Here is a 13,196-nt window from a genome sequence, read left to right on the forward strand (position 1 = left end):
GAGTCGGTGGAATTGAAGTATCTTTCATGGAAGGTGATACTTCTGCTGGCTCTAGCTTCCGCCAGGAGGGTGTCGGAGCTGGGAGCTTTATCATGTCACCCACCATATTTGGTATTTCATGAGGATAGAGCTGAGCTACGCACCAGAATGGATTTTCTGCTTAAGGTGGTTTCGGCCTTCCACATTAATCAACCTATTGTGGTTCCGGATTCTCCTTCTTCTAGATCCTTGGATGTGGTTAGAGCTCTTCGCATATATGTAGACAGGACGGCAGCCGTTCGCAAGACAGATACGATCTTTGTTTTGTATGATGCTGCTCGTCCGGGTTGGCCAGCTTCCAAACAGACGCTGGCTTGATGGATTCGTCTGACCATACGACAGGTGTATATGGCCTCATCTAGAGAACCTCCATCTTCCATTACCGCACATTCCACTCGCTCAGTGGGTGCCTCGTGGGCGGCTGCTCGAGGCGTTTCTATGGAATCTCTATGCCGGGCAGCTACTTTGTCAGGACGGCATACTTTTGTTCGGTTTTACAGATTTGACACCTTTGCGACTTCTGCAGCGCAATATGGTCGGTCTGTTTTGCAGGGTTCTCAGTGCTTTCCCACCAGTGATGGGAGCTCTGGGACATCCCCACTGTCTTGAAGTCCTCCAGTGTCCCCTAGTGGATGAAGGAGAAAACAGGATTTTGGTACTTACCGATAAATCCCTTTCTCCGATTCCACAGGGGACAATGGACGCCCACCCTGCGCTGTTCTTCCTGCCACACCTGTTATGCCTGTTGGCGACATGTTTGTTGTCTAGGGTGATGTTATGAATGTTAGAGACATGTTTGTCGTCTCTTGTTTCATTCTATTTTCCTTTGTTTTCAACTTTCAGTTGTTTTGTGTACTTTCGCCTCCTCCTCTTCTGTCAATCTTTTTCTCTGCTCCCCTCAGGCTCGGTTCTAATACTGGCCTATAGGAGGGTATAGAGGGGAGGAGCTAGTCACACTACATTTAAATTTAAAGTGCCTAGCTCCACTCAGCACCGTCTATACCCCCCTGTCTTGAAGTCCTCCAGTGTCCCCTGTGGAATCGGAGAAAGGGATTTATCGGTAAGTACCAAAATCCTGTTTACGGCCGCATCCTCCCCTCGCTCGTCCAGCTAACGATCCCAACTCAACGATGCAACTTGCGAGCGCTTCATTTGCATATCCGGACCCTTTTACCTTACGACCGTGCGGCCGCAACGACCGACTCTGAATGAGGTCCATAATCCCATGCAAGGGTTAAAGACATACACACAAAAAATGCTAAAGATATATATAAAAAACAAAGTCCAAAATATCAAAGTAGGTAAACTATGCCGCTTTTTTGATATTTTATTACAAAGTAACCTTTACACATCTGTTTATCATCACTTAAATGTGAGTGTGGTACGCTGATCCATCTATAAAAGACTGGGTGATTACACAAATGCATGACGGATTGTAGCGGCTATAAAGAAACCTTTACATTCATGAATAGCGGTGTATCATTGTGAGTGGGGTACGCACATACACACTAACAATACATCTTGGGGCACCACTTGGGGTATACTCATCGTATTCATTAAGAAATTACTACACATTGGATCTTCTTTGTTTATGTCATTTTTTCATATGATCTACATTGGAATGAACCATCACTGACATAAGAGGAAGAACAATTTGAGGACATCGATCGTCAAATAAGGGACGTATTGAGACACTCAATTTATATTTATTTTATATATACCGACGTAGCGCCATTTATGTTGGGACAGTCTCTGTTGTGTTTTTTTGTACATGAATTTATTAGTTTTCTGAAAAAAAAAGCACTGACAAATTACCCATATATTTGTACCTTTCTAGGGAAAAGTCATCCATCTTGCTTCTCCACTGCGATCTGGTAGAGGTCAGAATTGGCAAGAACTCTGTTGTCATGTGCATGTCCACAGGGCCAGTTCTAGACCTTGTGGAGCTCAGGGCAAAAGTTTCCTTTAGGGACCTGAACAGCTGTGACACAGGTGGAAACCATCTTCAATAACCTGGGTCGGAGTCGGGATTTTGATGTGAAAGGGGTATTATTAACGTCAGGGTCTACCTTTGTGCAAAGAACAGGGAGATCTGGAAGAAGTCTGAAGAGTGGTTATTAGGGGCGTATAATTTTAACAGGTTGTATGTTTGGTGATTAATGATGTCAAGTAGGACAAAATGCCAACCAGGATCCAAATATTTATCAAATATAGTATTTTGTAAGGCATGGCCCGATAATATCGCAACTGCCTGTGAATTAGTATAATAAGGGGCAGAGTCACTTTCTTTGATCCAAGTCTAGATATTGCAACCCCAAGATCCTAGTCAAGTTTTGGACCCGGAAGTACTCAAGATTATAAACACTGAGCTGATCGATAGCGCAATGAGCAGCACGCTCATTGCGCTATCGATTTAGCTGTTGCTTCCGAGGACGTCACATATATATTTGTAACTTTGGTAAAGGCTCCCTGACACATACATGCTTCTTGTGAATCATAAAATAGTATGTAAAATAACTAATTTCAAATAAAGTGCTGCAAAACATTTTTTAACCCATTTTACCTTCATATGTGATCTAAGGGCCTGATTCAGCTGAGGACACAGTTGCTATCGCAGTTGCGATAGCACTAATATGGTAATACAGCAGGAGGCATCATACCTCCTGCATCCATTACTGATCCAAGTTGTGTTGTACACCGCAACTTCAGATCATCTGCGATTCCAGCTGCTAGCTAAGTGATCCATGGCCATGGGGTCAAGCAAGCCGGCCACTGCAGATGCACAAAAGAGGTCATGAAATCTCCGTCCGCCGACGAAGATCCTAGCCTCATCACTCCTACCCAATGGCAGTGACACGTCTCCGTTTTGGGGAACAGAGGCCGTTGCCACCCCTCCCCACCCCAAAATCCGTGCTGCAGGCCCATACTGCACAGCTCTCCAATGTGCCTCCTGTAAAAATAAAATCTCAGCAAACGATTGGTAAGTGTGTATGCACTTACCAATTGTTAGATATGTCGGCCAGGTGTGTACCCAGTTTAAGGTATGTCAACCAATAATAATTACCCCATGGTCAAAGACAGTTTTTTACATTTTACTGTGTCAGGGTGGGTACACATCTAAACGACCGGCAATCGTGGTGCTGTTCAGGGTGAGTTGCTTCCACCCGTGACATACGGTAGCATAATTGCCACTACACACTGCACGATTTAATGAACAACAGAACTTGTTCCGTCCTTCATTAATATGTATGGCACCGCATGCAATATGGTGTGATTGGCTATGCAGCACAGCCAATCACGCGATAACGCATGTGGCCACATGCACGCAAATCGGGCATACACACTGCATGATATGGCCGATTTGCCGTTCTGATTTGGCTAAATCGCCCAAATGGGGCCGATATTGTGCAGGTGTGTACCCACCTTAAGTTGGAACAATATTGAGGGAGTCCAGTGGTGTATCTATAATGGGTGCAGTGTGTGGGGCACACGGGCCCCCGGGTCCAGGGGGGACCCGCACCGCACACCCTGCACCCATATTAGTTTAAACTTACCTGTCCGTGGTCCCACGTCATGTGTCACCGCTGCTCAGAACACCGGAAAATGGCCGCTGCTGCAATTTTCCTGGTGTTCTGCGCATGCGCAGTAGACTACGGGCAAACTAGTGCCCAGTGTCTACAGAACGCCGGAAAATGGCCGCCTCGGCCATGTTTCCGGCATTCTGCGCACTCTAGTGCCCGGAGTCTACTAATGTTTCGGTAGCTGGCCAGCTGCATCAGTCGGCTGCCGGCCATCGGGGAGAGAAGACGGGGCCCTGCACGGGGAGTGCACACGGGCCCCCTCCTCTCTTAAGACACCCCTGAGTGAGTTAGTTGACTGGAAATATGTAAGAAAGCTACTAGAATGATTAACAAAAGGCTACAGAAAGATGCTTCCCAGTAACGTTAACAAATATTTTGATAGTACAGGTACTATAACTATAATCCAACAACTGACCGTAAAGCGGTAACTAGGAAGCCTCCTAAACATAGCAGTCAGTTCACACTACTTCTTGAACTTGTATTAAAGGTGCTATAAATACGGCACCACACATTAAAATATTGTGATCCCTAAGTAGCTAAATAGAGCCAACATGAGGTTTAGCAGTGCAATGTGGATAGAAAAAGAAATCGCACCAATTAGGCTCTATGAAAGTTCATAGGCAACTAAGGCCCGTATTCAATTTGAGGCGAAAAGTCGTTATCCGTGATACTTTTTCGCCGATGACCTTATTTTCGCCTGTTTTGACTTTCCGCCATATTCAATTTGAAAGACTTTCCACCTAGGCAGAAAGTCAATGCAATGTAATAGGCGGAAAAGTTTTGCCTATGAACAGCAGGCGGAAAAAAGTGCAGCCTTCAAACAGTCCCCCAAAGGCAAACTGTGTCAAAAATGTAAAATAAAAAAACAATTAAGGACACCCCAAAAAATCACTTTGAATTTGGGGGGGGGGGGAAAAAGTTGGGGGACAAAGATAAAAACTAGCGAACTTGACTCTGGGGAAGTCCCCAAGTATGCCCCATGTGTTTTTTTCATTGCAGGGTCTTGCGCATGTGGATTTTTCACGATTTTTTCAACTTCACTTTAGCAACTTTAAAATATGCTGACCCCCATTTTCAAGTACCCCAAATTTGCTGGGATAAGTTATTTTATGCAAAAAAAACCTCCTGAATACTATACTGCACCACGTATACAAAAACGGTATTTAGCAGCTATTGAGCCCGTTTAAAAACACCAAATACCTTCAACAAGCCAAATTGGGGGGTACCATAGGGAACCCCCATGTCAGAGCATCTTTTGGGGGGTGTCAGGCTGATTTCCCCAAATCTGACAGTACTTTCCGCCTGTTCAAGTTTCGCCGGGTCCCGTTTTCGCCTACTTTCAAATTGAATACGGGGTAAAGTGGGCATGCGCGCGATACTTTTCCGCCTACAAAACAAGTGATGTAGTCGAAAAGTCTGGGAGGCGGAAAAGTATCGCGGGTCTGCTCAAATTGAATACGGCTCTATATATGCAAAAACAGAACAGTTGATTCTCCAACTCAGAGATATATTTACTAAAGTGCAGGTTTAAAGAAGTGGACATGTTGTCTATAGCAACCATTCAAATTCTTATAATTTATCTAGCACCTTCTAGAAGATAATAGCTAGATTCTCATTGGTTGCTATGTGCAACATCTACACTTCTATAAACCTGCACTTTAGTTAATATATCCCTCAGTATCAGGAGGAAGAGATGCAGAAATAATTTTTGGCCACTAGGAGGCAATGATAGAACACAATATAATATATTTTCAACGTCCATTAACTTCATAATATTCCTATTGTGTGCTGTGATTTTTAGCATATATCATCATGCGGTTAACGTTCAGTAAATGCATGACCCTGCTTCGCCCATTATCGAGGCAAGGCATGTATGAAGAAACCTAATAATGTAGCTCATGTGCACAACAGGTCCTGGCACCTGCAGATTCCTGATAATGAGGCCCTGAGATTTGATGAGCTAAAAACAATGCCGTTAGTTGTGCACTTATGTAGTGTGGTCAATTTCACATATTCACATAGTAGCAATGGACTTGTGTCCAACTCTTAATCAGAGCCTATTATTTTAGCAAAATATTTAACAAATGCCAACACAAGTAATTTTTTCTTATATGAAGGGCTCACTGATAAGATATACATATTATGTGAGTCAGATGATCACTATCTAAATGGCCACTAGCAATAAAATACAGATGTTTTACAATGTACTTGCCAGAGGCAGTTTAATGCTGCGCTGAGTGTTACAATTGTGTCAATGGCAGCAATATGTTGCCAAAGTGTAAACGTTGTTAGTATCTAATTTCAATCATCTATATAGTAAGATCAATATGAGATTGAAGGTCAATCTTATTCCTCTAATCCTTGAATCACAATAGAAAGGAGATATATATAATTTATGTTGGTACAAGAATATTCTCATTTCTTAATATCACGGTAATAATTGCTACCCATCTGTTAGGAGCTAGAACAGATACCTTACATCCGTTCCAATATAATCAGTTTCATCCAAACAGCGTGTGTATCAAATACCAGACATATACACCTGTTGACATGAAATACAGTCCTTGCAAATGTACACTGCAAATCTAATTATTGAAATGCAGAGCCGTCCGTGTAATTAATGACAGTCACTGGAGGACAATAGGTGGCCAGGCTAAAAACTCCATACCATGATAATTTAATGTTGGATGTAAACGGATTAGAAGCCTCCTATGCTTACTCATGAGTAAGGAACGCTGCTGTTTACAGTCATAACAGGCAGGCTCTGTATCTAAATTCAGCATTTACTGATGTAGCAGGATTTGTAGCAATGTTCTACAGTAAACAATTGGAATGGGCAGTGGTCGGTAGCCTGGTTTCCAGTTACCACTTGACAGACGAGAGCATTGCGTGTAGTTCTGTAGGAGGAACCTAGCACATTTGTCACGCCTGAGGGTTGGTTTGGGTTGGAACATTCGTGGGAGACTGAAGAGGAGATTTGAGAGGTGTGGGTGAATTTAGGTGGTTTGAGCCAGGACCTCCTCATGTATAGATGTGAGGAGGTAGAGATATGGCAGTGGATGATGGGCCCAAAGGCGAGAACAGGAATAGAAAGTCTTTATTGAACAGCAGGTTGGAATGGAACTGAATATATAATGCTGAATGAATGAGCAGAATCAGATTGGGACCGATGTTGCTGGATTGAGAGCTGCATCGGTTTGAGACTGATGTTGATGATTTGAAGAACTTGATGGAATTGAGGACTCGATTCAGACCCACGCGCTAGATGCGTATGCTCGCTAGATGCGTATGCAAATTTGGCTACGTGACAGCAATGCAGGCGATCGCACGGCAAGGCACAAGCACGCCCACTATGTCTTGGCGTGCGATCACTCTGTGTATGCGCCCACCAGTCTGTCTTAAGATGCTCACTTGCGCACGTCATCTCCAGAATGTGTATGCAACCATCGGGACCATCGGAAGTGATTGCAGCGCTTGTGGTCGACCATACCCTACCACACGCACTGCGAGCACTTCAGTGCACAATCCAGCCAGGTGATTTGTACTATGATGCTGCGTTTTAATTATGCACGCCTATGAAACGGCATTGATACGCTCAGGCACGCCTGCGTTCGCACCTCGACTCCCCCGATTTCAAATACCACCCCTGTCACCACCCACAAACGGCTTCTCCTGTCACTCACTTGGCTGAGCAGTCTATGTGCAGCGAGCGTATGCTTCCTGATCGCTCGGACTGGTTTGCGCACGTGCGCGGCGATGCGTACGCATGCGCACAATGTATAAAACGTCTGGCTGCGTGCAAGTTAGTCTGAATTGGGCACTTAATCTGATGTTGCGGACCGCACTACACAGTTAAGCACACATCGCCGCCGGCGCTGCAACGATGTGTGTGTTTCAGCAGCCAATGAAAGTCAGACAGACTCTCACTGGGTGCTGTGCCCACTTCCAGAGCCGGGCTGGAGCTCACTCATGAGCTCCGCCTTCTGGCTCCTGCAGTGGGCGATGGGAGAGACGTCATGACGTCTCTCCCATAGTACCGAGCAGAAGGATGGAGGAGCAGACAGCGGCGGGCGCGGCAGGAGCAGGGATTCAGGTAAGTCAGTGAGGGGCCTATTCATTAACATATAAAATTCGATGGAGGTAATTAGGTTTAGAACTCGCATGGAGTTCTACCTAATTACCGGAGGAATTCATCATTCCTCCTCCCCATAAGTATCTATTCCGAAAAGCTGTCATTTTTGCGATTACAGTATTTTTTTGAAAAATAGATACTTTTCCCTGCCTGCTCTAACTTACCGCAGCTGTAGTCAGTGCTGCGCATGCGCTGTTACATCCGTAAAAGTTTCCCTGTACTGGGAAACCAAGCTAGTAGGGACCGGGACCCTGTTTTTATGGCTGTACTGCAGACAAAAAAATAAAATAAAGTAGTTGTTCACACCCAGGGCCGGTGGAAGGCTTCCCGGTACCCTAGGGAAACCTTCTACCTACTGCCCCCCCCCCCCACCAATACCCAAATTTAGTCCCTCAGGTGAATGTGTGGAGGAGGTGGCGTCTTAGCAGTTCCACAGTCGCCACTGTCAAATAGTGCACCCTCCCCCCAAAAATATGTAAAATCCAACTATCCACAACATTTGTGGGTACACCCAGGAGGCAGAAAGTAGTGTAGTTGGGGAACGCAGGCAGGATAGATAGAAAGATAGCATAACAGAGCTGCAGCTGGTTGGCGTCTAAAGCAGACAGCCCATAACTATAAAAACAAGTTGGACACACACACACACACATGATATATATATATATATATATATATATATATATATACACACACACATGATATATATATTCATACATACACATTATATATATATATATATATATATATATATATGTAAAATTTTATATATAGGCTAGTTTCAGATGGCAACCTTACCTACTTGATGTCCACAGACTGCATGGAGAGCTCACCCATCAGGCTGGAATGTCTGTGGCTCTGGATGGGTGGAGGGGCGCAAGTGTCGGCAGCCAGAGAGTGTGGGAAAGTTCCACATAACTTTATTGAAGATGCAGCCCGCGGGTAGACTGGGCTGGCCGGTACAGGGGGAGCGCTGGTCCCATGAAGCTACTACATGCTGCAGGTGGGTAAACTGGAGGGCAGCGGAGCGGCAGAGTGGGCTGGCCGGTGACACAGTGATGTCACCGCGCTGAACCCATGTAGCTACATGCTGCCCGCGGGTACACTGGAGGCAGAGTAGCAGAGTGGGCTGGCCGATGACACAGTGTCGTCACCGGCGCCAGACCCATGATGAGGCTATAGCTGTCTCGGGTGTTGTTATGTGTTATGTGTGGGGTTTTTTTTAAGCGTACTCTAGGTTGCAGATGGGCGCCCGATGCTGGGGCAAGCAAGTTTCAATGGGAGCAGCTTCTGGGAGATTCAAGATCATTACTCCTCTTCAAGTCAGCGTCAGTGGGCCGCCCCTCAGGCCCCGGTGCCCTTAGGCAGCTGCCCAATGCTGCCTAATGGAAGCGCCGGCCCTGTTCACACCATATCTTATTGTGTTCCTGTCTCTTGGACTGCATGACCAGGTCTGGCTTGGTCTTACTGACAAAGGGCCTGATTCAGAGGTGGACACAATACTGATATTTGCACTGGCTGATGTTTTTTGTAATGTGTGTGCGTCTGCACACACAAGTCCCGATGGCTTAGAGGCAGCGGTTACAGTGAGGATTTGGACACAGATTGATTGACAGTCAGTGGCCGTTTGTGGGAAGCAATGGTGAGGTGGCGACTCAAGCTCAGGCTTGTTGCGAACATTTCAGGGACCTGTCTGCGACTGCAACGGGATTACATCCACCTCTGAATCAGGCCCAATGTACCATCGACACATATTTATATGATTTTATTATGGTATAATTATTGATAAACTAGATGTGCACATGGCCTTCACTAACAATTGTGAAATCTAGGCAGTTACCTTGGGCACCAGTGTTTAGGAGGTGCAGAAAAAAAAGTCAATGAGTGACATAATAATGTCACCTCTTCGTTTATTCTAACGCTCCCGCAACACGACCATGCAGAGTCCTGGCCCATGATATGAAGGAACAGCAGCCAGCAGCTTACTGCATGTGATGCTGCTGGTCCTTTATGTCGATGTTATGTTGGGAGTGTAGCGGTTAGCAGTGATGTCACAGCCAAGCGCTACAATCCAAGTTTGAGAACCCAAAGATGGCTGACAAGGTTAACAAGTATCAGGGGTGGCGTGCTCTACCAGAGTCGAGGGTGGGGTCTGCTTACATTTGGGGGAAATGTGCCACCTCAGGTGACCTCTAGGCTGGCACCAGCCCTGGATGTGCTTTTTTTTTTTGGGATGTTTCTTTCAAGATTAATCTGCAAAAACTCTTTTTTTTTAATTTAATTTATTTTCCTTTTTTTTTTCTTTTAGATGTTGGAAAAAATTGGAGTAGTATTTGCTGAGAGAGTACAGCCTTTACTAATTGATCCCAAGGAAAGACAAATGATATTCAAACTGCTAGGAAAAGATTATGTACAAGAACATTTCAGTGACTATCCTAATATTCCTAGCCTGCTGGTAAGCAACAACAGATCATGTCATCATTTATAGATTCCCATGCACAAACGTTTAAGATACCATACCATATATTCTAGATTAATTTATGTAAAACTGTTATGTTACCTTTGGGGCTGTTGCAGAGTTTAACATACGCACAAATGTGGTGCATATCTTCCATGTTTACGCTCTGCATATGCACGTTGCAGGGGCGTATCTATAATGGGTGCAGGGTGTGCAGGTGCACACAGTCCCTGGGTCAGGGGTGGCCCACACCCTGCACCCATATTTTCAAATACGTACCGCACCGAATCCCGCACCGGGTGTCACAGTGCTGCACAAAACCACGGCGGCCATTTTTCCAGTGTTTTGCACATGCGCAGTAGACTCCAGAGTCTACTGCAGCAGTCAGTATGTTGCCGGCCGCCAGGGAGAGAGAAGGGGGCCCCGGACGGCGAATGCACACGGGTCCCCTCCTCTCTTAATATGCCTCTGGCACTGTGGTAGGCACATCTCCACTGAAGGGATATAACAGGGCTTTATCATGTAGGCAAAGTTTAGTGAGGGCACGTTGTCAGAATTGTGGGCTATGCAGAGTTTTCCAGAAGCATAACAACTATATGTTTTTAGACTTATCTTTTTGTATCAAAGGTCAACCTGGTGGTGAGTGCATCCCAGTGATGGTGATAGCTATCAGACTAAGCATATGGATAGAGATGCCTATAATTCTGTATTCAAATGAATACTATTTATATTTGTGAAATTAAGGCCAACTTGGGGTCGACTCATTATGAATCTCCTATGAAATTCATGGAAGCTGGAAATTTTTAATTGCTATGAAAAGTTATTGATGACCAGTAATTAATATAATAGAGAGAGTGAAATATTTAATTACATCATATGTAGGCGCAAATTAGTAGGAAACCATAGCAACCAATCAGGACTTAGGGCCTGATTCACTACCGATCACAAATGCGAATGCAATAGCGATTACGCATGCAGTTCAACTGAAATAGTATGCTAATCCATGGCGATCGCTATGCTGCCACAGCACTACATAAGGATGCCCACTTTACCTTACACACAGCCATAATGTTTAGCAAGACTGGGAAACCATCGCTACAATCCAATACCATCGCAGCCTCACGCACACTTGCACAAGATCTGACCTTACTCAGAAATTGCTAACTTCATCGCACGCTATGTGTCCTCCAGCTGCGTAGGACATCGCAGTGGCTAATTTATGCATGCCCCTGCAGTGGTGTTCAAATGCACTGGCACGCCTGCGTTTCGCCAACCACCCCCTCAGTCACTACCCACAAACGGCACTTCCTGTTAATCACTCTGCGATGGGTCTGTGTTGTGACTGCCACTGCGTCGCAGTGACCGGCTCACGCACGTGCACTGCGACGCATACGCATGCACAGTACGCAACAATTGGCCGATTGCGTGTGCAATCGCAGTTGCGATCTGTAATAAATCAGGCCCTTAGTTTTTATCTATAAAGAGCTAGTTAGACAATGTATGCAAATGTCTGATTGGTTTAGTTCAAAATGTGCACCTAATGTAAATAAATAGCTAGAAATGTGCACTGACCCTCGTGTTTTGGTTTTGGATTCATCTTCGTGTTTTGGTTTTGGATCTGGATTCATCTTTGTGTTTTGGTTTTGGGTCTGGATTCATCTTCGTGTTTTGGTTTTGGGTTTGGATTCATCTTCATGTTTTGGTTTTGGGTCTGGATTCATTTTCATGTTTTGGTTTTGGGTCTGGATTCATCTTTATGTTTTGGTTTTGGTTAGGGTTTTTTGAAAAACCACTATAAAGTGTTTGGTTTTGGATCTGTGTTTTTGTTTTTTTTAAAGTGATAAAAACAGCTAAAATAATATTTTTTGGGGGGCATGTTTTTGTTCCTACAGAATTATTAACCCTTTTTTGATTGACCAGTACCACATATCCATATGCCAATGGTTAAGTGGATGGTGCGTACAATGTAATTTTCTGGGCCATGAATTAGTTTTTATTTTAACGTCCTGGTACAGGAAAGGAATTGTATTCTTGTAAAATGGAGTTGAGATAAAACATTTTAGCGGGGACACAGGACCTCAATTAACCATCTAAAACCAGATTCATTGATGGTGGATGTTGGATACAGATGTAATGCTAGCATAGTCGTCACGGCTTCAGTGATATGCTTGGCAACTGGATGGTCCGTTATTACTGGAGGGTGGGGGGTGGAGCAGGAGAGCTGTGCAGAGCAGTGAAGGGTCCTCCATTTCCCTGTAACCATTCAACTGTGACCATTTTGTGAACTAGTATAGTGTGTATAACAGTTGCATAACACACAGAGCTGTGCTCCTCACTCACTCCTGTAATTTTTTTGGGGGTACTGTGGTCTGGCTCCTACACTTTCATCCTGGCTCCTAGATTTTAAAATAATTTGTCAAGCCCTGGTCTAGTCTCTTCAGCAAAATTCTGTTAGTACCTGCTTAGTTATCATTCAAGCAATGTAAAGTGGATATCTCCGCTTTTGTGGATAGCGGAGCGGCAGGACATTTTCTGGACTTTAAGCTTGCGCAGTCTCTACATATACCATTTCTGGAATTAACTACTGCAACTACCATTTGTGGACTCGATGAACGGAAAGGGAAGATCAAGTTTGAAACTCATCCTCTACATGTAGCCGTTGGCTCTCTGCATGCTGAAAACTTGGTCTTACTTAGTACATTGTTCTATGGTCAGTCTCATTTTGGGACACCCTTGGCTGAAAGATCACAATCCAGTCAACTGGTAGATCGTCCAATAGGGTACTAAATGTTCTGCCAAATGTCTGTCCTTGCCGGTTTGGGTAGTGCAAACAAATATTTTAAGGCCTGCCTCCTCAATACCAAGAATTTGCAGATGTGTTCTCCAAAAACAAAGCAGATATTTTACCTCCTCACAGGGATTATGATTGTGCTATTGAATTGATGCCAGGTACTAGTCTACCAAAAGGAAGACTGTATGCATTGTCCAT

At 44.6% G+C, this 13,196-nt stretch overlaps 1 protein-coding gene across 4 annotated transcripts in view; it reads left to right on the top strand.

Annotated features, from left to right (window-relative positions):
- Positions 1-13,196, top strand: part of LOC148506705 (uncharacterized) — a 383,360-nt gene that overhangs the window by 27,785 nt on the left and 342,379 nt on the right. For 3 of the 4 annotated variants that reach the window (XM_088446314.1, XM_088446317.1, XM_088446315.1), the window contains exon 3: positions 10,058-10,204. The exons of the other annotated variant lie outside the window; for it this stretch is intronic. In XM_088446314.1, coding sequence (XP_088302440.1) covers positions 10,058-10,204 — 147 coding nt within the window. The remainder of the gene's footprint in view (positions 1-10,057; positions 10,205-13,196) is intronic. 4 annotated transcript variants of the gene reach the window in all.

The sequence above is a fragment of the Taudactylus pleione genome, unplaced genomic scaffold (genome assembly GCF_031769625.1).
Source record: "Taudactylus pleione unplaced genomic scaffold, aTauple2 ptg000397bl, whole genome shotgun sequence".
Classification (NCBI taxonomy): domain Eukaryota; kingdom Metazoa; phylum Chordata; class Amphibia; order Anura; family Myobatrachidae; genus Taudactylus; species Taudactylus pleione.